At 47.4% G+C, this 25460-nt stretch overlaps 1 protein-coding gene across 2 annotated transcripts; it reads left to right on the top strand.

The window, feature by feature from the left end:
• Positions 1-1427: 1427 nt before the first annotated feature.
• LOC121660170 (inositol 1,4,5-trisphosphate receptor interacting protein) lies at positions 1428-24628 on the top strand. 2 transcript variants are annotated; one of them, XM_042019272.1, is made up of 3 exons: positions 1428-1484; positions 6522-6628; positions 18458-24628. In XM_042019272.1, exon 3 carries the CDS (start codon positions 18471-18473, stop codon positions 20118-20120), a length of 1650 nt encoding a protein of 549 aa, XP_041875206.1. In that variant the 5' UTR covers positions 1428-1484; positions 6522-6628; positions 18458-18470; the 3' UTR covers positions 20121-24628. The 2 variants fall into 2 exon arrangements, with proteins under 2 accessions (XP_041875206.1, XP_041875207.1); XM_042019273.1 differs by lacking the exon at positions 1428-1484 and adding an exon at positions 5178-6410.
• The last annotated feature ends 832 nt before the right edge of the window (positions 24629-25460 follow it).

Genomic DNA, 25460 nt, shown 5'->3' with positions numbered 1-25460 from the left:
TACTACCTTATTGGGCTTTATGTGGGTGATATTTAATAGACATTTTCCTCTGGCTTAGGTGATGAATAGCTGTGATCCTGGCAAAGGAGCTGCTTTCTCTCCTCCAGCTGCTGTGAAGTTCCCAGGGGAAATAAAAAATGCACCAGACAGGCTGGATCCTGCAACAGAGAAGCAGGGAGATTCCAGTACTGCTCTTGCTAGAGATATTTCCATAGATTAGGGCATATGAGGAAGGAATGTACTAATAACATCCAGGTTACTAATAAAACTGAATAAATTTGATTCGGACACTGAGGAAATAATAGCTGTATACACAAATTTACAAACACAAACCCTTTGAATAACACTTAAACTGTTATTTAATTCGACAAGCACTTCAGGAAATACAAAGAATAGAATGATTTAACAGTCCCAGTTATCACTCATAAGCTAGCCAGCCTCAGAATAAATCTGTGCCACCACATTTGCCTGGTGTCCCCCTGATAGCACAAAGTCTTAGTGCAACATAAAACGCAGATTGTCTCCCACCACCGCACATGTTCACCATCTGAGCTTAAAAAAAAAAAATCAAAGCAGTGGTGGTGGAGAACATGCAACATGCCAGAGCAGTAGTGATATAAACCCGTTGTTGCAATGCTGTGGAAAGAGGAGAGGTACAATATAGTTCCCTAAATCACATAGATGTTACTATGTTCATGCCCTTAATCTTCCTGTGAAAGTGACAGTTGTTGAGAAAACTTATTTCTGTGAGAAATACAAGATGGCCTTTAACTCGAGAGTGAGGGTAGTGTTGGAAAACTTTCAAAAATCCTTTACTGTGGCCTTGATCATTAGCTAACACTTGCTGTGCCTCAGTTCCCACATCCCTACAAGGACCAAGCATTTGGACAACACTGTCAGGTACATGGTGGGGTTGTCCTGTGCACGGCCAGGACCTGACCGTGTGGGTCCGTTCCAACTCAGGATATGCTACGATTCTAAAGAAACTGGTACCACTTCTGGGCCTCGGAAGGATGTTAGCAGCTCCACAACTTTTTCCTTGTGCCAGCTTTGATTACGAAAATGGGTCAGCACCTCCGAGGTCTACTCCTTTGCTTTGATAAGAACAGTACGCGAGGTTACGTGTTTCAACTGCTTTCCGGACTTTCAGGCACGACCACCAGGAGGTCAGAATACATCCGAGAAGCGAGATGAGCGCATTTCCTCTCCGTCCGCCGTACCCTCGGTCCAACACCATCTGGGAAGCTAATGGGGGAGCCGAGGGGGAGATCAGACAGCCCGCTGCCGCCCGCCGGGGCACGGCTCGGCTCCTAGGGCTGGCGGGGGTGGTCTGAAGGAGGAGAGAAGCAGCAAACCAAAGAGCAGCGGCAGCCCGGGCGGGGCGGGCTCCTGCCCCTCTCCGCGCGGAGCCGCCGCCGCCCGACAGCGCCGGTGTGCGCGGAGCGCCCGGGAGCGGGGCCGCCAACCCGGCCCGGCCCGGCCCGGTGAGTCTGTCCGGGGGGGCGGGAGGGCGGGAAGGGCCGTGCCCGCCTTGGGGACGGAGCGGTGGTGTGGCTGTCCCCGGGTTCTCCTCACAGGGTAACTTTTGTGTTGTGCGCCTTCTCCGTCTCGGTGGGTACCGGGCCACCGGCAGGGTCGGGCCCCTGAGGCGGGGCACTGCGCCCACCAAAGTTCCTGCAGAGCTTTGGGCATCCCTCTCTGTGCAGCCCCGGCGGGAGGCGAAGGCGCGGGGCGCCGGGAGCGGCGGGAGCGCGGCCGCAGGGACTCGGCGGGAGCGAGCCGTGTGATCAGAGAGCTCTCGGCCATCGCCCTTTGCTGGTGCCACAGCCCCGCTGTCCTGGGGCCAGCGCTGACCTCCGACATGTACAGTCCGTGGAAAATGCATCACTGAGCTTTGCTGCACGTTCGGTGTTACACGGCTTGGGCTTAAAACTTCCTTGTCTTTCTTCTGAGATACACAACATCTCACTAATGAGTACAGAGAGGAGGAGGGAAGTTTTCAGTGGAGCTGAAGAAGGGATATTTTCAGTAGAGCTGCTCTTCATGTGTGTGGGCATGTTTTTTATGGTGGCCAGCAGGTATTTGTAGCTCAAACCAGAGTGAGCCAGGACTGTGATACTGGAAGTCAGTGGTCTGTAAAACTGACGTGCAGAACATGAGCCTTAGTGGCCTTGGCATCTTCAGCTTGGCAGTCTCCCACTGAAACAGTTCTTTTGGGAACTGCCATGCTAAAATCTCAGGAAAATAGGACATGTTGCTATTGGCATCTCTTACGTGGTCAGGCAAGATGAGCAGTGTCTCTAAGCAAACATTACTATTAATATGTTTTTAATGAGTGCTGTAGGCCTCACCCATACTCAGTGCATCTCCTTCAGGCGCAAATGTTTGCCATGAGCTGCCAGGCAAGGATCTGAGCTGCCATGAAAGCAGCTCATGGACAGGAGAGCCGCTATTGTGTTGTGTGAGGTTTTTTAGTTTGGTTTGGTGATGATGGTAATGCTCTTCTGCAACTCTGACTAAAGTGATTCTGGCTACCTTCATAGGCATCTGCTTTTAGAATCAGATTTTCCTTAGTATAAGTGAACGCGGTTCTCTCAGTCCTCAAAGAAAAGTAGAGCATAGAAATTAGGAATAGAAACTTCAAGCCTTCTCTTCAGCCTCGTTTTCAGCACAATAGATGCTTCATGCTGCTCTCACGTGGGAACTGCACATATTTAGTGTGCTTGCCACAGATGTGGAGAGACGTGAATTGATTTCCCAAATTCAGAGAACCAATGTGAGTACTGGGACCAGCCCTGAGGGTTTCTTGACTCCCAGCTCTAGATGACACTATTTTTTGCTTGCATGACTTGGGTGTACGAGACTCAGTGATCTGTGTTCACACCAGGGGCATCTGCAAGGAAGAAGCGACCTGTGCACACCAAAGGCATTGAACTTGTTTATCAAGAGCTCAGGTGGTGCCCCTCCCCACCTAGCTCTCTTCCTCTCCTTGTTGCTTGGAGCATTACTATATACTAAGAACACATTTTTTCTTTTTCTTTTTTTTTTTTTTACACCACCTTCCCTGCCTCAAGTCAGGCTAAATATCCCTGGTCAGGGACTGAGGAACTTGGTTTTCTTGAGTAATTGTTTTGGGCCATGTGATGACTAGGGTAACCAAAAGCTGCATGTCCTGCTCCCCTTTTGTTTTTTTGTTGGTGCTATCCATGGCAGTAAGGGCTCTTGTGTGTCTCTGCATGATGTCTCAGAGGGATGCCAATGCTTATGATTCTTCTTGCATGGCAATGACTAACCCTGGAAAGGAATCTGATCCACAGAAAACTAACACTGGTGTTTCACAAGCTGATCTCACTAATTTCTGAGTTTGTTTTTCAAGAAAAACTGTATGGTTTTCCAAAGGACAATTTTAGTCTGGCTTTTGCAACTGTCTACTTGTTGACTGTGGTTTCAGTATCTTGGAGCTTGCCTGCAAATGAATTAACACAGGTATATGAACTCCATGAAGACACTGCATGAGTGTCCCTGCTATCCTGTGCTGTCCTGTCCTGCTCACTCTGCTCTGCAGAATTGCAATTGCAATCCGTAGCAGTGGTGCAATGGAAAAGGAAGCTGAAAAAAGCTTCTGGCTTGTTCCTTTAGGTCCCCTTTAAAATGGACTGTTGGGTGGGCCAGCTTTTTCTCTCCCAAGTGTTATTACAATCCATTTATACTGGGGAAAAAGCAGGTTTGCTGCCAGGCAGCATATTTTCCATCGGCACTTGTAATTGTTGGGTGGCGGAGAGAGGTAGAGACTCTGGTTTCCAGGCTAGAGGGAGAGAGCGTGGCCAGGGTGTGCACTGGGTAGCATCGTCATGTGCCCAACCATGAATTCCAGGTTTTGCAGGGATGTGGGCTCAGCTGTGTAAGCAAAACCTTCTGCCCACTCACTCCTTGGAGCAGGCAGGGAGGCAGGTAGCCAACCTTCAGGCAGCTTGAGGGATGGAGAGCTGGCCTGGGGTGTAGCTGCAGCAGGGCTCTTTTTTTTAGCTTGTTTATACTTACACACACACGTGGGCCGTGCAAAGTTGGCTTAGCCAACCTTGACCAGCAGCAAAACAGGTTTTATTGCGATGACCTGAAGGCCAGATAAGCTGCTGAGCTTCGCTGGAGCAGGGACAGCTTTTATTTCTGTCAAGGAGAGGAGGCTCTTGTGTAGGGCTGACTCAAAACAAACTCAGTTGCTCAGACTTCCTCGTGGAAGCAGTATTAAGAAGGCTTATGCAAGACAAAGAGGTGATTCGAGGTAGCCAGCATGGTTTCACTGAGGGCAAATCATTCCTGACCAAGCTGGTGGCCTTCTATGGTGGAGTGACTGCAATGTTTGGCAAGGGAAGACAGACTGATTTAATTTACCTAGACTTCTGTAAGACCTTTGACATGATTCCACACGATACCCTCATCTCCAAATTCGAGAGAAATGAATTGGAAGGGGTGACTGTTCAGTGGATAAGGATTTGACTGGATGGACACATCCAGCGAGTTGTGGTCATTGGCTCTCTGTCCAGGCGAGAGCCAGTTGTGTCCCTTGGGGACTGGTGCTCTTTAATACCTTTATCAGTGGCATAGTGAGATCAAGTGCACCCTCAGCAGCTTTGCAGATGACACCCAGCTGAGCGGTGCTGTTGGCACAACAGAGGGAATGGATGGCATCCAGGGAGACCTGGACAAGCTTGAGAGGTGGGCCCACAAGAATCTCATGAAGTTCAACAAGGCCAAGTGCAAGATGCTGCACCTGATTTGGGGCAACTCCAGATATGAGGACAGACTGGGAGAACTCATTGAGGGCAGCCCTGTGGAGAATGACTTGGGGTCTCTCTGAATGAAAAGCTGGACTGACCCAGCAATGTGTGCCCACAGCCCAGAAAGCCAGCCGTGTCCTGGGCTGCTTCCAAAGCAGCATGGCCAGCAGGTCAAGGGAGGGAATTCTGCCCCTCTACTCCACTCTGCTGAGACTCCATCTGCAGTGTTGCATCCATCTCTGGGGTTCCCAGCACAGGAAGGACATGGAACTCTTGGAGCAGGTGCAAAGGAGGCCACAAAGATGATCAGAGGGCTGGAGCACCTCTCCTATGAAAACAGGCTGAGAGAGTTGTTCAGCCTGGAGGTTCTAGAAGAGACATCATTGTGGCCTTCCAGTACCCATAAGGTTCAGTCAAGGTCTCTCCAACATCTATGCACATAGTTGAGGGAGACCCTAACTTAAGCTCTCTCTTCTGAGATTTGAAAATTATCTTAACAAGTGAATTGTAAGTCCCAAAGCAACAGTTCCTGCACAGCATTTAGTAGCTCCTTTCCTCCAAGCAGATGCACCTGCTCTACCTCACTGGCCCTGAGCCACCATGAGACCAGACATTGCAGGCCCTCAGGGCTTACAAATATCCACTGGGATATTACAGTGCAGATCCAGACCGTTGAGGTTTGGGGTGTCTTTCTCCTGTGTTCAGCACAATGTACTGCTGGTGGTGGTGTTGTGGCAAAGGTTGAGCAGAGGCACCAGCAGCCCTGCAAGATGGGAGGGCTGAGCAGAGCCCATTTGCTCCATCTGGCCTCACAGTGGAAATTCCACAGAGAAGTGAAACTGTACACACAGTCTGGTCAAAGCAGGTACGTGGGAGGAGGGAGGTGAATTGAAGGAGTTCAAGAGAGCAAGGATGTGTCAACCTAATGCTGAGCCCTGGAGCCTGAGCCCTACTCTAAAGCGCAGCTCAGCCCACACTGATCATTTCACCAGGCTTTGGATGAAGACAGTGGGAAGGTTTGAAGTGGTGGTAGCTGGAAATGAGGGTGGTGCATTCCTCCTCCCCAGCCCATTTGTGCACAGCTGGGTAATGTCTCTGTTGTCTGCCTGCAACCAGCTTGTTGAGTCCTCTCCTGCTTCTGGCTGGGGGACTTTGTTTCCTGTTGCATATAAAATTTCTTCACTTCTCTATCCTAAAATATTGTAGTTTATCTTTTGTGGTTCTGTGTTTCACATCTTCCTGTGCTCTTACGCTTGCTTCCTGCCTCTTCTGTGTTTTCTGTTTCTCCCATTAGCTCTCTAAACCCAACTCCCCGAGCAAGTATTTCTACCTTACAAGCTGCTTACAGTAGCTAGATGCTTTTCTAGACAAACTAATCCCAGACAAAACTGTCCCAGCCCTTGCATTTATGCAGCTGCTCATTTGACCCTAATCCATTTTAAAAGGAGAGTGCTGGTGGGTGAGGATGGAGTCAGAGGAGGAGGTCCTTGCTTGCTGACAGGTCTGCAAGGCTGAGAGACCCACGGTGTGATCTGCACACTTTCCCATGGGAGAAGCAGCATTTTAACTCTTCCCTGATCACTTCAAACTGATTATTTCTGGTCTCTTGAGCTTTTATGATAATTTTATTAGGTAAGGGCATATGAGTTAATCTCTCTTTTAATCAATCCCTAATTTAGATAACTGCATTATGTACCCATCTTCTGCCTTCACTTCCTCATTCATTCTCTTTGTGTTTTGCAGACTTCCTGGCTGTGCTTCAGTGGCGGGTGGCTGAATTTAGTCTTCTCTGCATCACAGTGATGGTAGTAATGTGAAGTTTAATGAGCACCTGCAAAGCTGTGTAGCAGGTAAGTGCTCCAGGGGTCATTCTTCCTTCCAGATTTGATGGGATTTTAAAAAGTTTCTTGATGGGCTCTCACTAGGAGATCTTGAGCCTTGCAGCAGAAATGCTGAAAGGAAATTGGTGTGGCTCATATTTTAGAAATGTTCCCAGCAGTGAGGGAGACAGCTTCTTGCAAAGCAAAAGTAGCAATGTTGTGAAGGTTTAATCTGGAAATGGCTTCAGTGTGGAAGATCAGTGTTAAAAGCCTCTCTCTTCTGGACTTTCAATATAAACTTGTTTTTATTTGACTGCTTGGTACAGTTGGGATCTAGTCAGAGAGTGATGGCAGAAGAAAGGGTCCAAAGCTTTGCTGACATCAGCTACTGATGCATTTTCTGTTGTGCAGGAGAACTTGCCAGAAGTACCTTACCCAGACTGGGAAAGTACTGGAATTCCCCTCTTCTAAGTGTTAGAGGGAGAGAAATGCCTGGGAGTGCCTGGACAACTTCCAGATGATCAAGGGTGACAGCAGCGGCAGACAAAGGGAAACTGTTTTCACAAGCCAGCGATGTGTAGAGTTTTCACGTTTGTATGAAAACCCCTAAAAACACGCTGAAAGGAGAACTGCTGGGTGAAACCAAGATGTCTGGCAGTGCTGCTCTGCGTGTGACAGGAGGGTCTGTGGGTAACAGTGGTGGGAAGGCAAGAACCAGAGCTGATGACAGAGGGAACTGCCAGAGCAGCAGTCCTGGCTGCCACAATGTCCTGCTACAGCTCTGAGTACCTGTTAGTTCATGCTTTCCACGTGATTTTTTTTTTTTTTTTTACTTATTTATTCTGGATCTGTGTTGGGTGGTGTCTGTCCCCTTTTTCCCATGACAGAGTTCAAACAGCTGCTCTGCTCTAGCAAAGCTCAGCTCACAGAGTTCCCTGGCATGCTCCTCCAGCCAGCCCCGATCAAAGCTGTGAGAGCTGGCCCACTGCCATTCTCCTGTGTGTAAATGAAGCTCTTTCTCTTTTTCCTTTCCATTCGCCATCTTTCATTATTATCCCTCCTCCAGAGTCAGGTTTTTCTGGCTGATCTAGCACATTATTTGTATCAGCAGTATTTGCCTCAAGGCAGAGATGCTTTTTCAGCATTTATAGGGAAAACGTCTGGTGCACCCCACTGCCATGTATGTGGCTCAGGAAAACCAAGCATGGTGTTGGCAAGCATGAGGACCATTGCAGCCAACTGTTGCAGAATTTAAGCCCTGTTAGGCACAGTCTCCAACTCATAGGGTTATGCTGGTTGCCTGGCAAAGGAAAACTTACTGTTCCCTCACTTTTGAAACCAGGGGAAGAGCACATAGAGAAGGTTCTTGTGCCCTGAGCAGGAAAAGGGACATGAGTTATAAGGTGTCAGCTGAGCCACCTGTGTCACCAACTCATCTTTTCATGGGTTGCCTCCAGGGATGGTGGGTGCCATCAGTTGAAAAGGAAGAGTTTGTGGTCAAACCCAAATAAAAACAATGTGAATCGGCTTCAGAATGCCTTGCTTTCAGCTCTTCCAAATTGCAGAGGGTTTGGTGATGAGTGGTGAGCACCTGATGAGGAGTGGGACCAAATGGTTCCCACACTGTCTGCAAGGAGGTGAAGCAGCTCCCTAAGACAAGATACCACCTGCCTGTGCCAGGATCCCAGCAGGGATCCATACAGCTTGTTTGGAGAAAGCACATGCAGTGATAAGGAGATTTTCCTGCAGGTAGGGGCAGCTAAGAAGTAGTCTAGACTGCCTTGAGAAGCAGAGATTTGCTGGAAGTTTTTCAGAAAAAAGTAAACAGAGACTTGCCAGAAATCATCCAGGCACAGTGTAAGCCGTGCGTGTAGGCAGAGGGAAGAAACTGTATTGCTTTTTCAGACCTCCTTTTTCTCCTATTTTTTAAGCTCTTGTAGAGTGTTAACACATAGCAGAGGTGGAGCTGAGGAGATGTTCTCAAACTTAAAATGTCACACTTGATATTCACACTATAGTGCTTCCCAGAGGAGCTTGATCTTCCATATCTGCATCCAGAATGCTTCGATCCTGATCTATTTCCTCCTGGATGTTCAGGTACCTTACTGCCACTGGTTTCGGAGGAGAGTTTGATTTCTAAAGGCCTCTGGGGATTTAGCAACCAAATACCTTGGGACTGTTAGAAATGTGAGGGAAAATACTTGAAGTTTCAGCAGCACAGACACCTCTGCACTGCAGATTGCAACTCATGGTAATTAAAACCTACCCTTATCTTCCAGTCTTGTGGGGGCAAGGATGGAAGGGATGTCTTTATTTTGAGTAGCTGGAATCCACCAGTTGACCCTCCCCTCCTGTAACACAAAATGGCACAAATTATCTGGCACAGTAGGTGACTTAAGGACAGAGCTCTAGTGTGGTCCCACCTAGTGAGATGGCTATGCTCAGTCTAAGAACCATGGCAATGCTCTTCTGCAGCCAAAGTCAAAAGATGGTCTGAAGGTGCTTGGATGATGTTTATCCCACCTTCCTGTTGACTCAGAGCTGCATCGTGCTCTTGGAATAGGTGCAGGGTTGTGATCTCACACTCTGAGGGAGTTACAGGAAGAAATGTCGACTGAAAGGGAGGTATTTGTGTGCTAAGTCATCCACAACACGTGCTCTCAGCTCAGCCTTGTATTTGCTACTAGTCTTGGATGCTTTGGGTCTCCCATGTGGAGGTGGAGGCTTTGTTCCTTGCCAAGCTCCTTGCCTGCTGCAGCAGAGGGGTTTTTGTGCCCGTGAGCAGGGGCCCCACAGCTATGAGTCACAGTTCCCATTACGTTGTAACTTAGCCTTTAAGTGAGCCGAGAGGCTGTCCCTTGGCTTTCAAACAAAGCCTTCCTTTGTTGTGCTTATGGTATAAAGAAAGCAACCGTATGTGCTCACCCCAACATCCCAAATGAAAACCACGTGGCTTCACAATCTTAGTATGTGTGTTTGAAACTTCTGCTGCAGCCCTGCAGGTTACATCACTCCTTTCCCCTTGGATCTTTTAGTTTTTCTTCCCAGCGTTCATTTTGCAAATTCTTCAGGGAAACAAAGAGCTTAGAGATGTTTTGTTTTCTTGGTAAGAAGAGGGGACTGAGCAGCGAGCACATGCAAATTATTAAATATGGGTGCATGTGGCAATAGGCCGATTCATTCCCTTGGGTGAAAATGGCTCTGGGTTGATGGCCATGAGTGCTGAAAGGATAAGCTTCATGAAAATGTTGTATGGAAGTGGGGCAGTTTGTTTTCTTGTATGACTTCTGCTGCTTTTTATTTATTCAAACTCATTTTGAAGAGCGGGATTAGCCAGAAGTACTCTGCAGCCAACATATTTGTGTGCATGCGTCTGTCTTGGCAGTTTTTAGGTTTATGGCAAGTGAGCCAAGACTGGGATTTCTGCTTCCCAAAGCATTTGTGTTGTTTCTCCTGATCTTTTCTAGAGTCACTAGGTAATGAAGTAACAGGGTTTGATTCTTCCTCAGAGTCTGTGTGCAATGCACAGTGTCTCTGCTTAGATCAGGGAGTCATCCTGGTCAGAGGCAAGGAAATGGGGCAATGCAGTAAAAGTGCTCTTCTTGTTCTCTCTTCCTTCCACACCCTCTACCCATCCCTGCAGGGGCTTTCACAGGCTGATGGGTTGTGTTTTGTTTTTTACTTTATTTAAAGAACTATATTGTGTTTAAAAAAAAAAAAGCTGGGATTTCAGGCAATGGAATAAAGCATTGCTTTTGATTTCTGTGGTGATGTTTTGGCAACAATAGCCAGTTCTTAAATACAGTTTTTTCCCCTATTGTTTGAATACAAACAGCAGTGACTAGTTAGCAAAACAATGGTCCAATATCACACAAACCTTCAACCCCATCCAGCGTTTTTGAGTTCTGTTTAAGCACATATTTGGCCCTGCTGGTCTCTGTGAGTGTGGCTTTGTCACTGAGTCGAGACTGTGATGGAGTAGATCTCAGATCAGCCAAATTCCCAACCTGCAATGACAATTTCTTTTTGCTGTGTTTTTGTTTGGTGTGGAAGTGTCTGGCAGCTATTGTGCTTTTTGCTGTCTGTAATACGTTAATGCTCATGGTTCATGACTGAAATGGGACTTCATAGTTTCACATGTAAAACGTAATCACACTGCAAGTCATGTCTGAGCCCTGTCAATATCCACATGTGCTCTTTTTTAGATGTGCTGGAGTGCTGTGTCCCTGCTGGGAAATCAACTTTATTAGAAAGTTTCCACCAATTCTTTTAATAACTAAGCATTCCTTCCAATGGGTGTACAGTTAAGTTGTATGTACAAGGATGCATATGCTTACCACAGGATGAGGAGAGCCAGATTAACCACTGCCTGATTTAACAGCAGTGGTGTGGGTTTTTTCTGCCTTGCTGAGAATTAAGTGGGGAAAAGGGAGGCAGATTTAAACAAACATCTTGGCAATTGAACCCTTTCTGTACTCACCACCTCTCCCTGAAGTGACTGCCAGGCCAGATCCATGAGCCATGGCTTCCTCACATGCAAGGAGCTGTTGTGTGGCTGAAGGGGTGACAACCAGAGTGGGGCCCAGCGTGAGCACCAGGTGGAGGCCAGAGAGCCTGTGTGCAGTGACAGTGCTCCATACATTGTGGTTGACACTATCAGGCTTTTGGTGGAGCAGCAGGGGTGTTTGTCCATCTGTGCTGATGAAAGAGTGTGCAAGGGAATGATCAACTATTGCCCAGGGTCCCATCATGTTGGGTTAGAGGAAGAGGGTGCCAGTAAGGGTGGTAAGTTAAGGGTTTTTTCTTTGTGTGTGTCTTTTCTCCTCCTAAACAAAAAAACAAACCAACCAGCCAACCAAACAAAAACAGAAAAAAAAAGCCAAAACCAACAAAACCCACAAAAGTTTGGTCTACTCTGTGGATACTAAAAGGCTAGCAGAGAAATTTTCTAGCTTTCTACAGCCGCCTGTGAAAGTCTCCATTCTCACGCAGCCTAGCTGGGAAACAGTTTGAGATTTTGTAAACTATCTCACAGGTGCAGGTTGTTGTGGAGATCGCTTTGGTACACTGGAAGAAATATTTTGGAAATGGGTGTTATACTGTTCAGCCAATCACACTGGTAGGTGGTTGATCAATGGACCAATCATATCATTCCTCTATTGCGAACCAAGTTATAAAAAGACAGATTTAGTTCATTAATAAAGGGGGGCCATTTTATCCTGGACTTGAATTCTGTGTCGTTCCTCTCACCAGAGCACTGTCAGTGCCCTTCACATGCTTATCCCCCGCGAATCTGCCTGCCCGTGGGAAGGGAGGGCTATCTAGTCCTGTACACAGGATGAGCATCAGCATTTCCTTGGAAATACCTGCTCTGGTGACCTCCAGGAGAAAAATATTGTTTCCGAAAGTCCACAGCAGACCTGTTGGGCAGGATGTCCGACTCGGGCCGCGCGACTGACCCTGTTGGCACTGCAGCAGGCCTGGGACAGGATGTCCACGGATATTACGAAAGGCTAACGTTCTCAATCAAACAGCAGAACAATAGCTATCAGGCAACTGGCCTTGTCCAACTGCTGTGCTGTGGCCAAGCAGCTAATCTGGGGTGTGGCTTCCAGGCATGGTTTGGAAGGAGGTTGCTGTGCCATACCCGACTGCCGTAGTCCTGGGCAGGGCAGCTGGCTTGTCCTGGTTTTAAACGTGGCTGTGTTACCAGTGTCAACATCCAGGCCCCTGCACCTCATGTATTGGTGCATTTGGTTCTTCCCCACTTGTGGCTTTGGTAGAGAGCCAAAGACAGAGCCCAATCCCATCTGCCGGGGCTGAACCAGTTGAGATTGTGCTGGCAGCTGGAATTTGGTACTTTGTCTGTAGCACTAATTTAATGCTCAAAAAACAGGTCAGAACATGAGTTAGAGCTGCTGTGGCTGGCACTGTTCTGTCCCAGTCGACATCTCATCCCACTGACGTGCTGCACACAGCTTAATTCATAGGAGCTGAAAGTTCAAGTGGAAGAAAGCACAAGCTGGTGCTGCTCAGGCTCTGTATTGGATTTTTATCCCTTAGTTTTCCTGTCTGGGCTGTGTGTTCTGCAGTTGACTGTGTGCTCAGGAGATGGGAGAGCAAGAGCTTGTCCTGGCTGCGTTGTGCTGTGTGGGTATGGGGTTGTCTAAGGAAGTGCCTCTGTCCAGGTTTTTGGCAGGAACAGTTATACTGACCTGCATCTCTGCATTGCCCATTTTCCTGTCATTTTGTGAGTTTCTTACAAATCAGAGGTTGTAGTCGCCACTAAGAGAAAACCTGATTTCTTTTAGTGGCAGCTGGATCATATCTGAATACCTGCAGAGGTGGCAGTGATACTTGCAAGTTGGAGAAGGATATGGTGCATTACTAAACGCTTTCAGCAAACTTTTATTCTTGCCTAGATCTCTGTAAATGCAGCAGAAGCTTTTTTCAGACTATACACTCAAAGGTTGAAAGGTAATTTGTTTACTGTTGTGCAGCAAGAGAAGGAATCACAGAGCTCCCAGAAGCTCAACGGTGAGGAAGTGCAGCTGAGCTGAGCCTGAAACCCTTCACACTGAGGTTCGCATGTCGCCAGTAAGAACGTCCCTGTTGCAGATTGGTGGATGGTTTGAGGTGTTAATCTCAGTCAAAACAAGTAGCAGAGTCCTTTCCAAACCTCAAGGATCTTCCCAATGAGAGAGTCAGAAATCATATTTGTTCCCATGAAAGTTCTGGTTTTAAAAATTTGGCAGCTTTCAACGAAAAAGGCCTCCCAACCAGCTGTATTTTCTATCATCTACTTGAAATGCCTCTTTTCTTGCAGCCTACCAAAGCAAAACACAATGTAGCAGCCACCTATTCATTGCCTTTTGTGTCAGACAGATTGCAGGAAACAATCGAGTGTGTTGTAAGTGATGTCTTGGCGTATTCCAGTGTAATACTGAACTGCACTCAGTGGCTTGACTTGGGTTTTTCCAATTTAAGAATCAAAGCTTCAGCTCTCTCCTACCTGGTTTATTGCTGAACACCAGCCAGAGCATGTTTTGCTTACCGTGATTCAAAATCTAGAGGAATAAAATGGCTGAAAAAATAAAGCAATATGAGGAACTCTGGAGTAAAGGAAGGCACTGTTAATGAAAGAGAAATATTTTCCCATGTCTTCAGAGAAGGTAGAGGGTTATCTGGGCTCAGAGCACACGAGCAGCCTGCAGAGGCAGATTGCAAGCTGCCGTCTCTTTCTTTCCTTTGCCAGGTTGAGCAGGAGGCAAAAGGGTCTGAAGCCGCTATGGAAAAGGGTGTGAGGAAGGCTTGGGGATGTCAGAAATTAAGCACATTTAGCTGGAAGGGACAGGATGTTGTTGTGACTTTGAGCATTATCATCTCCATGAAGGACTTTGCTGCTCCTGCCGGGAAATGCCCTGTGAAAGGGTGGCTTGGGAAGGGGGAGAGCACACATTGCCACAGGGCAGCATCTGCCTCAGGCTGGTCCACACAAACCCTGTATGACCTCTGTGATGCTGTGAAGAGGAGAAGAAGCTGAAGGCGGAGCTGCTGCTGCCTGGCTCTGTGAAGGCTTCTTCCTGTGCTGTTTCCCTTTCCTTATGCTGTGCTACCTGGAACTGTGCTCTCGGTGAGCCAAACATCACTAAATTGGCAGCAAAGGGCTAGGGTGAGAGCTGGCCTCCCTCTGCTTGTGGCTTCATGGCACCAACCTGAACTGTATGACAGCAGCATCACCTTTCCCCTTCCTCTCTTGGGGCTTCCTGCATCATCCAGGACCTGGTCTGGTGCTCGTCAGGATCCTCCAGCTGAGGAGGCAGCTTCAGATTTGAAAGGATGAAGGCTAACCTGCCTGGGAGCTGAAGGTGGAGGGCTGAAGGTGCCCTTGGTGGACCCTTTGAACATACCAAGTGCTGCAGGATGCAGCTGATGTTTGTAATCAAGCAGCAGTGTGATCAGCTGTTTTTATCTCTGAGCGCTCACTCCCAGCTGGAGGGTGGGATGGTGTCTGCCCCCTCACTTCCCAGGGTTGTGCAGAGTGGTCATTAACCTTAAACTCGGTGAAGGCCCTAGTCACTGCAGGAGTGAGTGGCACAGAAAAGCCCAGAAGGAAACTAATTCTAGTGCCAGAGGCAGGTTTGAACAAGTAGCATCACATGCTGGGCAGTGAGCAGAGACAGCTTTACATCAAGATAGTGAGATTTCACATACCCTGGCCCTTCTCCCTTTCCCAAGCAGCTTTCTTTGGTCTTCTTCCACCTTTCCCTGCTTCGTGCCCACAGAAGAAAGGGAGGGTCTCTGCATTCTCACCTGGCCCAGGGAGCAGGGCAAGGGCTGCTTTGGCTGCTGGCAGGAGTGGCCTGCCTGTGGTGCAGACTGTGGCACCCTTTGGGGGGGGGTCTTTGGAGCCCCAGGACTGCCACAAGAGGTTCTGCAGAAGGTAGGTAGGATGTAAGCCTGTTGCTGAGTCCAGATGTTGTTTAAAGTAAAAAACTGTCAGGGTGAGAAATTCAGAAAAGGTTGCAGATTGCTTGGAGAACTTGCTGTTTAAAAATTTACGAATACCTTTTATTTTTTTCCCCCATATTTGAAATGTTGCTAAATTTGATACATAGATTGAAAAATTGCCATTTCTCTTTCTTAGTCTCCAGCTTGGAAAGGTTTGGACTCTCTCCCTCTTCCCCACACAAAAGCTGCCTCAGCCTGAGCAGGCATAAATATTTTTATCCGGCTTAAATAGCTTGGGCTGGAGTTAAAAGCAAGGGGGAAGAGCAGCCTTTGTTATGGGGAATGCTGGAGCGCCATAGCAGGCAGTGCTACTGGTTTCACCTGTATTGTTGAGTCTTTCTTATTAGCCAGGAAAGCTGTGTCTGAGAGATGTGGGAACGCTCTGCCCGTACCAGTCTTGCTGCTGCTGAGGCCAGGCTCCACTGACTTCAGTCACTGAGCACCATTAACCTTAAACCTTAACTGAGGTTAATGTTTGGCTTCATTTTCTGGAGTCAGTAGCTACAGTAGCAAAAGGGCAGTTTTGACCAGCAGAACTCGCTGTGGGCTGAAAACAGATATTCCTCTCACAAATCCACATGATGTGACCATCTTGTCACTTCCAGTTTCCAGAGGTTGCCTGTAGGGTTTGCTGAGGGCAGAGGTTGCATGCAAGTTCCCTAACCCAATCCTGCAAAATGAGCTGGGGTATCCTAGAATGTCAGTGTGACCTGGAGTGAATTCAAGTGAGCCAGCCAGTGATGGACTCGGGGATGTCTGGCCTAACTCCTGCTGCTAGCAGAGCTTTGGGACAGGTAACTGTGGCAGCAGTGTGCCCATGGGCAGCTGGGCATGAGAAAGAAGATCCTAAAGAAGCTGACTTCTTTCAGCCTTACGCATCTTAGAAGTAATGTGGTAACAGTAAAACATTTCATGTGCAGGGACAGTGGTCTAGCAGAGCAGAGCAGTGATGTCATCCTGGTCAAGACTGCAAGAAGGAGGCACCTGGCCCCTGGCCATGTTATTTTTAAGCTTGGAAGGCACATGTGGTCTGCAAGAGCATAGCACTAAGGAAGGGAACTCGCGAGCGCTTCCTGCCCTGCCCCAGCAAACTGATAAAGCCCTTTGCAATGCAGGGTGACTCCAGTTTATTTTTAAAATGTGCCCAGGCATGGAGCTCACTGAATAACTGGAACACCCGGATTTGGACATTAATTCATCTTTAATTTGTTGCCTGATGAATTAAAGAGTCAATGTAAATGTAAAAAAGGACAGGATAGGGCCACAAACTATTTCCAGAGCAATGTCTGCGTAAGAACATTTAACTGTGCATGTGCATGGCATCTAAAAAAAGGGTAGTTGGTAAATGTTACACAGGGAGGGGCATGGAGCATTATCCTGAGCACCGTGTGAATTTTCTTGCTGCTTGGACAATGCATCTCAATCCTGTTCCCTTCCCTGGTTATTCCAGTCCCAGCCCTCTCATAAGCAAAGATAATTGTGTGCCGAAGGATACAGTTCCCATGTACAGTAAATGCTCACATTGAGGAAATCCAGGTTCCTGCAGTCAAAACCAGCAGTTTGTTGTGCAGTTATGATAACAAGGTCCACTGGGATGCATTTATCTTTATTGTGTGCCCTGTGGAGGCATAAATGAGATTGCCAGAGATATTTTCCTTCTTGCCCAGATGCTGGGACAGCAGGATTGCTGTGGCACCAAAACATGCTGGGTTCAAGCCAGGAAGGAGCTATTCCAGGGGGTCAGAATTACAGCCCTGACCTCCTGGAGCACACAGAGGCCTCACCATCTCTTGGCTCTCTATGAAACAGCTTCAATCCCACAGCAGAATTACTTAGGAATGAGATTGCTATTTCTGGTCTGATTGATGAAGTATTTTATTGATAGACTTTATTTCTGTAACAGAAACCCTTCTCTCTCAAGCACTTTTGAGGCATTAAAGCAGCTGTGCTAAAATTTCCCAGCTGGAAGAAGAAATATCCCTGCTTGTCTATCTTGTCCTTCTGATCTCCCTGTGCTGGGACTGAGAGGTGATACTGCTAGAAAGAGGAACTGGTGAGCTTCCAACATCACAGCAGTGGGTGACAACTTCAGATTGTACTGCCCTGGGCAGGCACTTGGGCTCTTGATAGTGATGCCAGCCCTCCAGAAACAGAAATGCCAGCTGGGAGGAAACAGGCCAGGCTTTAGCCTGAGCACCATCTGGCCCAGCCCTCTGGGAGGCCTTGTCACCACCAGGCAGAGACCCTGGCAATGGCACCATGTCCCAGAAAGTTGGGAATTAAATCCTTTCATTGTGAGCCCCATGGCACAGAGAGATTTATTAAATGTGGGGTTGGAGCAGCAGAGCCAGTAACCACACAAAGTCACTCCAAAACACCATAGTGGTCTCAGTCATGCCAAGGGCATGGGACTGTTGCTGGCACATGGCTGGGGTGTGACTCACAGCCTTGCTGAGGTCACTGCTAACAGGAGTGAGCTGGCTGCAAGCACAGCTGTTAAGGGGCTGCTTGGGGGAGATGGCTTAACCATGGTTTTTACTAATGTCTTCCACAGGTCAGTAGTGTCATAAGCACCAAAAATAAGCAACCTGATGCTTTTGGAACTACTGAGCTAAAGGAAACCCTTTCCATTTTAGCAGAGTCTCTGCCCTTCTTCTGGGGAATGTGATCATGAGGCATCCTGGGGGCCAGGAGGGTTTGCCACAGCCTGATGCTGGTGGTGCTGAAAGGCAGGAAGAGCTTTGCCTGTAGTTCCTGCTTAGAAGCACAAAGCCGTGCAGGCTTGTTCCCACTCATGTGTGCCTCATGTGTGAAGGCTGCCCTGATCCAAGCAGGCTGTGTGGGTTCCCAGACATGCTTAACATGGAAGGTGGCCAGGACAGACCTGCCTATACCATTGTCATATCTGAAATATTAGCTTTATGGTGAGAAAAAGCAGTGCTCGTCTCCAGCCCTGCTTTTATACACCTGGGGAGGTTCTGCTTGCTTCTTTCTTTCCTTTCTGTCCAGGGAATATTAAAGGAGAGGCAAAGGAAGGACATGCCCTCCCATACTGCCTAACAGCATCACAAGGGGTTGACAGCAGGAAGTGCCTTCACAGTTCTGTTTTTCGCAGTTCATTTAATAAGAGCCTCTTCCATCTCACTGTCAGCTGATAAAGCCTCTTTGGGAAGTTGGTTATTAACTTGCAGAAAGGGCCATGCACGTAGGAGTTTCTAGATTCAAGCATTATTTTCAGGGCTAGAAAGGATGTCAAAGTTTTTCTTGCAGTGGGGAGTTCCTTTCATTTTTTCACTTGAGGGAAGATATTTCGAATCATGGGTCATTCCACCTTTCTCTCTCTTCCAGGGAAGGAATTGCCATGCCCGTGGGACTCTTCCGGGTGTGCCTACTGGTGATTACAGCTATTGTCAACCACCCGCTCTTCTTCCCTAAGGAGAATGGCACCGTCCCCGAGAACACGGAAGAAATCATCCAGAAGATGAAGGAGCGGGAGGAGAGCCTTCGGCTGGAGCAGTTGCGCTTGGAGCAGGAAATCGCGGACCAGGAAGCCACACAGAAGGCTCTGGAAAAGGCTGCAGTGGTAGTGGAGGAAAGCAAAGAGGAAAAAGTCCGATGGGATATGTGGACTGCCCTTTCCATGGTCATTTTCCTGCTGATTGAGCTCTGGAGGCAGGATTTCCAAGAGGGGAACTGGCAGGACACAGGAGGAGAAGAAGATGACATGGCAGTCCTGGGAAAAGCATTTAAAGGAGTGGCCTTCCCTGACAAGGCTGTTCTGGCCAGCTTCTATGAGAAGCGTATCCTGGGTACCACCGGAGACATGGCCAGGATGCGGGAGATGGTGGAGGGCTTTGCAGATGACCTGCTGGAGGCCTTGAGGAGTGTTTGTAACCGGGATGCCGACATGGAAGTGGAAGATTGCGTGGGTGTGGGGAGCATGTATGAGAACTGGAGAGTGCGCAAACCCTTCGTCTGTGATCTGATAGTGCCTTTTGCCCCCCCAGAGCCTTACTGCTTTCGCTGCCAAACCTGGTGCTCTGGTGACTCTTTTCCCCCAGATGAACAAGGTTATGGCACTATCAAGGTGTGCAGGGCAGATGAGGATGCAACAGGTTGCATCTGTGACAAGACTAAACTAGGGGAAGATATGCTGTGCCTCCTCCATAGCCAGGTCAGTAGTACCAGGCCCAGCAGTGAGATGGAAGACCTCCTGTGCTTCAAAAATACTCAATATCTGGATGCTGACCAAGTCATGAAGTGGTTCCAGATTGCTGTCACCAAGGCCTGGAACAGAATCTCCCACAAGTATGAATTTGACCTTTCCTTCAGCCTCCTGGACTCACCAGGAGCCCTGAAGATAAAATTTAAATCGGGGAAATCGATTGCCTTCAACCTCACCCCTGTGGTGCAGTATGAGAACTCTGACGTTTACTTCATCTCCCACTTCCCTCGGAGCAGCCTGGCAGCAGACATCCCCTCCAGCACCCACTGGTTTCTCACCTTCTCAGTGTATGAGAGAAGGTTCATCCAGCTGGTCTCCAAAACACTGCCTGCCAATGCCTGCCACGTCAGCTGCCTTCAGATCCTCTCTTTCCTCCATGGGAAGCAATGCAGCCTCACAGGTCCCAGCGGGCTCACCAACTACCACCTGAAGACAGTGCTGCTGCATCTCCTGCAGGCACGTCCCAGTCAGGACTGGGCCCCAGAAAAGCTGGAGGCCCGCCTACAGGACATGCTGAAATTCCTAGAGAAATGTTTGCATGAAAAGAAGCTCTATCACTTCTTTATTGGCAATGGGAAGGTACCAGCAGAGCTGGGTTTCCCCATCATATTTCAGAGGGCTGAGCCTCTCAACCTTTTCCGTCCCTTTGTGCTACGCAGGGACATTTATGGGAAGATGGTGGACACATTCCACGAGATGCTCAGGAACATGTCTGCACTGATCAATGAGTACACAGTGCACATTCCCCTTGCACACACCAATGGGATCCGTAAGGAACGCCTTTAACCAAAGCCAAACTCTAAGCACAAGTCCAGAGGGCAACTTCCTGAAGCCTCCTGGAGACAGCTAACTTTGCCAATACAGCTTCTTGTCTGGAGCTGAACCTGTCCTGGACCATGGTTCCTGCAGAAAGGAAGAGGCAATGAGGGGAGAATAGGGGGAAACTGGAAGATACAGTGTTGAAGTAGATTTCTGTTCCACTGCTGTGCTTGGTTTTATGCAGCTAAGAATATATTTTTCTATTTTGCCTCAGTCATGTTACAGCAGTGGTGAGCAAGAAATACAAGTAATTTATTCAGATGCCTGCAATGCAAATGGGGGTGGGGGGTGTGATGGTGGCCATATACTTCATTTCCTTCAGAAGGGGGAGATAAGAACAGGGTGGGGGAAATCAGAGACAGGATCTTGGGATCAAAGCAGCCTGTCTGCTTGCAGACAGCAGGAGCTCTTTCACCAATGGAAAGTGCACCATTAGACTCCATGCTGGTGTGGAGACAACAAGGGTCATGCACAAGATCTGGACTGGATGAAAATCCTTAAATAAAACACAGCTTCAAAAGGGAACTGCAATTAAAACAAAAGAAAAAAAAGAGAAGAAAAAGCCTTCTTGATTGGACTTGCAACAGCAATTTAAATGGCTTGTCCTGTCCTTCAAAAACACCCCTGCACATTTTTTCTCTTGTGGGAGGATGTAGCAGAGCAGGGTCTGTGTCTTCAGACCATTTCATTTAAGTCTTCCATGGTAACATGGCTAGTGGTTTATATTCCTGCCCATTTGGTATGGATCTATGAACAGGAACCTTTTTTACCTTAGATAACAGAAACACCACTATTGAGTTCTGACATTTTGGGTTGTTTGTTTTCCTTACCTTGGGGCACTAAGGCTTGAGAACAGCCTAGAGAGAAAGGAAAAGCAGGGGTTGAATTATATGATCTTTGGAGGTCCCTTCCAGCCCAAACTATTCTGATTCTATGACTGCTGTAAGTTTTGGTTTCGTAAAAGAAGCAGTTCTCCAAAATTATCCTGTAATGAAACCAATCTCAGCAGTCTGGTAGCAGGAGTAAACAATCACCTTCCAAATGAGAATGTGACTCTGCACGTGGTTTTAATTAGGCCAAGGCCAGCAGGGAGGAGAAGGAAGGGATGCAAAAGATGCTCATGTAGTAGACCTGGGCAGTGTTGTCTGCAGCTGCCTTGTGATCCGTGTTGCATCTCTTCTGCTCCATATATGCAGGCAATAGTTACTTTATACATTCTCCTCAATCTTTTTAAAGACTGCTGCTCTGAGGAGCTGCACTAGTGGACTGTAATTTGCTGAGCTGGGAGTGCAAAGGAGGAGAGCTGCTGCAGGCTTTCAGGCCAGGGGAGAATCTTGAGGCATGGGCTAAAAAAAAAACAGTGCAAAAATGGAAATGCCTGAAATCCCACAGGAAGCACGTTAGTGCTGTGCCAGTGGGCTGCCCAGCCCCAGCAAGGTGGCTTTGCTGGAGGAGAGGACTCAGGAGATCCTGACCTCCTGAGTGTGGGGTCCAAGCCAGGGCCTCAGTGCATAATTGCTTTATGCTGGTCCCAGGAGCCTGGCCTCCAGTGCTAAGGGACCTTTCCTACCATTTTCTTACACTAGGATTTCCTGCAAAGTTTTACACTAGGGCTTCCCTTAATCCTGTTTACAAGAGGATAGTTGTTCTGTGAGGTAAGACCCGTCAGGGATGCTTTTACTGTCACTCCACGGGTCCCTTTTTATCAATCCTCTCTCACATCAGAGAGAAGATTGAATCCTGTATCACTGCTGGGGACAGCATACAGCATGAAGCTTGCTATCCAGCCTTATCCAGTTGATAAACAAACTCTGCATAGACATGTCCTCTCCTCCCTTTTCCTGGTAAAAACTGTTTCACCACCTCCTTGGTGTCTGCTCATCTCTCCCTCCACCAGTGAGGGACACTTCACACACAAAGGCAGAGAAAGCTGTAACTCGTGTCTCCACACCTGGTTTATAAGAAAGCACAGGTGGTGACAGGGAACTATGCTCAAAGTGCTGCCTCCCTTGGTTTTTATTACCACAGGTAGTTAAGTAGGATCTCTGAGCAGAAAGTATGTGGTAGGTAGGAATGGGAGAGAAGAGGCTGGTGGGTAATGCCAGCAGGCAAAAGTCGTGGATCATCAGTGTTTGCTTCAGCATCCTTGGTGATGAGTGCCTGGGAGATTGCCAGGGCTGGCAGAGCAACAGGGCAGGACTAATTGCTGACGCTAACGAGTGCTGTAAGCCCCTGGCTTTCCTTAGTACAGCCAAGAGGGCTTTCCTCAATAGGAAAGAGCAGGAGCAATCTCAGGGGACATGGCAAGCAGGTAGTGACAAGCAGAGGTAATGGGAGGGTGGGTCAATACTGGAGCCTGGAGGCTGCATTGGAAGCTGTGTAAGTTGTTTGCAAACCCAGGCCATTTGCCATTTTTACCTGCCCAGGTTTACTGCAAAGTGCCCGTAGCAGATGCAGCTTTACATGGACTGCTGGCAGACAGGTCACGCTGGAGCAGTTGTGGTTGGAGTTGCTTCTAAATGTGCCCCAAGCCCAGCCAGAGAGAAATTAGAATTTCTCTGCCGTTTCCTGTCAGGAGTCTAAATTTAGACTGTCCAAAGAACAGAAACAAATTTGCAACCCAGGTCCCTCAGGAAATTACATTCAGAGTTGAAAAATAACTTTTATATAAGGTTGAGCAGGGGGAGCATGAGAAGAAAAGGCTGTTGAACAGAATAAGGTAACTCCCCTATTAAAATGTCAGAACAAAGCTTTGCAAGCCAGTTGCAATGGGCTTGTAAACATGCACAAACTCGTCTTTACACAGCCCCAAGCACCACTGCTCAGACTCAAAGGGAACCTGAACTGATAAGTGGATTGAAATCTTTTGTTCTTTGTTTTCTGTACTTGTATGCCTGTTCTCTCTTATGCCCAAACTGACCCTGAAGTGTTCCCATGGGGTTTAGTTGAACACAAGCTGGAGCTGAATCAAGTAATTTATAGGTTTGATTCCACTGAAAGCAAATTGCTTGGCTTAATTTTCCTACATGCAATGTGCCCATTTTGCCCTGAGCACCTTTAAAGTGATCTGGTCTGTGCATTTAGGCTGTGAGGGAACCCACTCATGCCTGTTGGGGGGAAGGGTTCTCTGTGATTATAAGCTGTGCTCCAGTCAGCCTCAGAGAGGAGATCTTCATTACAAGCCAAAGGTACAGACATATCCCATCAGAAGATAGGCTAGTACACAGTTTCTTCGGACCACACCTCTGCTGTGGTACAAGGAGGCCATGATGTGAAGCACGTCATTCCTTGGACTTCCTTGTCTCTCCTGTGTCAAATCTTTGCCTACCAAATACTAGCCTATCAGTAAAAGCCCACACTCACATTTCGCAAAATAAGGTTTTTAAGACAATCCAGTTCCATCAGCCAGCAAAAATGTCCTAAGAATTTTTAGTGTTGCCCATGTGTAGTTCTGCCTTGATTAAAATCCGGGTGGGTATTCATAGGAAGCAGCTTTAAAGGGTGGGAGTGGAAGTGAGATTTTGTGGTTTGAAGCGAAAAACGTTCTTTTAAAACCAAACTGCATATGACACCTGAGTAACAAACCTGAGTAACAGACATCTCTTTGGCATGCCTGTATCTCACATCCTTAGGATGTGAGACATCCTAAGGAAAGGTAAATGGCCTCTTTCTTGTGCCTCAGTACTGTTCTTGCTATTTGCTAACCAAGTGAATTCAACAGATGAACTCTGAGTGCCTTCCACTGGTTTCCAACCACTCCCTGTGCCCTCAACTTGTGGTTTTAGTATTTTCTTACAGGCTCTGTCAAAGCAATGGAATTAGTGGTGGGTTGATAGCAACCACTGATCTACAGCATAGCCTCAGGAGCCATTTGCCTTCAGAAAATGTCTTGGTCTAAGGTTATTAGTGCTGTTTAGGAGCTGAATGTCTCTTCTAAGGGGAGATGCTGGGTGTTCACTGTTAAGCAGACACAGAAAACAGTTTCTCTCTCTGCAAGTTGCTCTGTATACAGGTCTTACAGGGATGTAAAGCAAAATGATCCAAAAATGTATCCAGTATCCAAGCAGCAGGATTTGGTGTTCACCAGCCATTTTTAATGCAAAGTCTTTGCAGTGTTTTCTCTGTGGTGAAGAAATGAGACTTAAAGCACCTGTAACAGCTTTGCTGCTGCTCAGTGAGGGGTTGGCTCTCATAGGACCTTACCTTGGAAACAGCTTTATTTATTATTTGTCTTTTTTTAGAACTGGGGTTGTCTGTGCATAACATGGTAGCTCAGAAGCAAAACTAGTACAAAGATGAATCTTGGCAATGCAGCCAAGATGGGCAGTGACACCAGAATTCTGCAAACTAAGGTCTTCCTTGATTGACAATGCTGTACTTAAACCGCTGCTTCTATAGCAGGACACTGTTGAATTTGTATAGATCTTCTCATGCAGCTTTATTTATAATAAAGGAAGTCTTGTACAAAATCTAAATGAGCATGAAGTCTCTTTTGTTTCTAGTTCCCTGCAAAGTGTTTCTAAGAGAGCAGAAGGAAGGAGTGGGGATATTTCCAGTGTGATCCTAGCACAGTGAACTCAGCAGCAAGAATCCCTGTAGAAATTATTCCAGAATAAACTGCAATATGAACATAAAGTGGGATAGCTATTCCAGAGTAATGCCAGGGATGTCATTCTTCTTGAGAATATGAACCCACAGAAAATCAAAGTAATTATTCTGAATATGTCTGCTTAAAAACACCCTTTTGTGGCAAGCCCTAAATAATGCTGATGTTGCCCTTATGGACTGAACAAGAAATGTCCTGAATTTCCAGTTCAGCCAGAGGAATCCTCTTTACCTGCTTGTTTTATGGGTATCCACAACCAAGTTCAGCAACCATCCACCACCACTTAGCCCCCTGCTTCACCCCTTTGCCTGGTTTAAGGGAATGGCACCTCCTTGTTAATATTCTAATATGCTCTGGCTCTGGAAGCACACCCAGGGCTAGTTATTAATTCATATAATAAAAGCACTGCTGTTTCCTTGGCAAAATGTCTCCCAGCCCCACAGAATGCCCTCCACATCTTTAATAACTCTGTCTTCCAGAGGGCTCACTGGGGCTGAATCAGCACGGAGCAGATCTGAGAATCTACTTAGCCAGAAGTTAGTTTCCCATGGTCAACCACATACTGCTGGAAAGGGAATTCTGTAGCCCAGGATCATCAGCAGCCTTGGTTGGTGCAACTTTGTTGCAACAAAAAAAAAAAAAAAAAAAAAAAAAAAAACCAAACAAAAATAAACCCATCCTGCTTCAAAGCTATCTGACAA

This window comes from Corvus kubaryi, unplaced genomic scaffold, assembly GCF_017639235.1.
Source record: "Corvus kubaryi isolate FWS band 111438036 unplaced genomic scaffold, C.kubaryi_AGA036_p1.0 138, whole genome shotgun sequence".
Classification (NCBI taxonomy): domain Eukaryota; kingdom Metazoa; phylum Chordata; class Aves; order Passeriformes; family Corvidae; genus Corvus; species Corvus kubaryi.
This window is presented reverse-complemented; position numbering and strand designations above follow the sequence as displayed.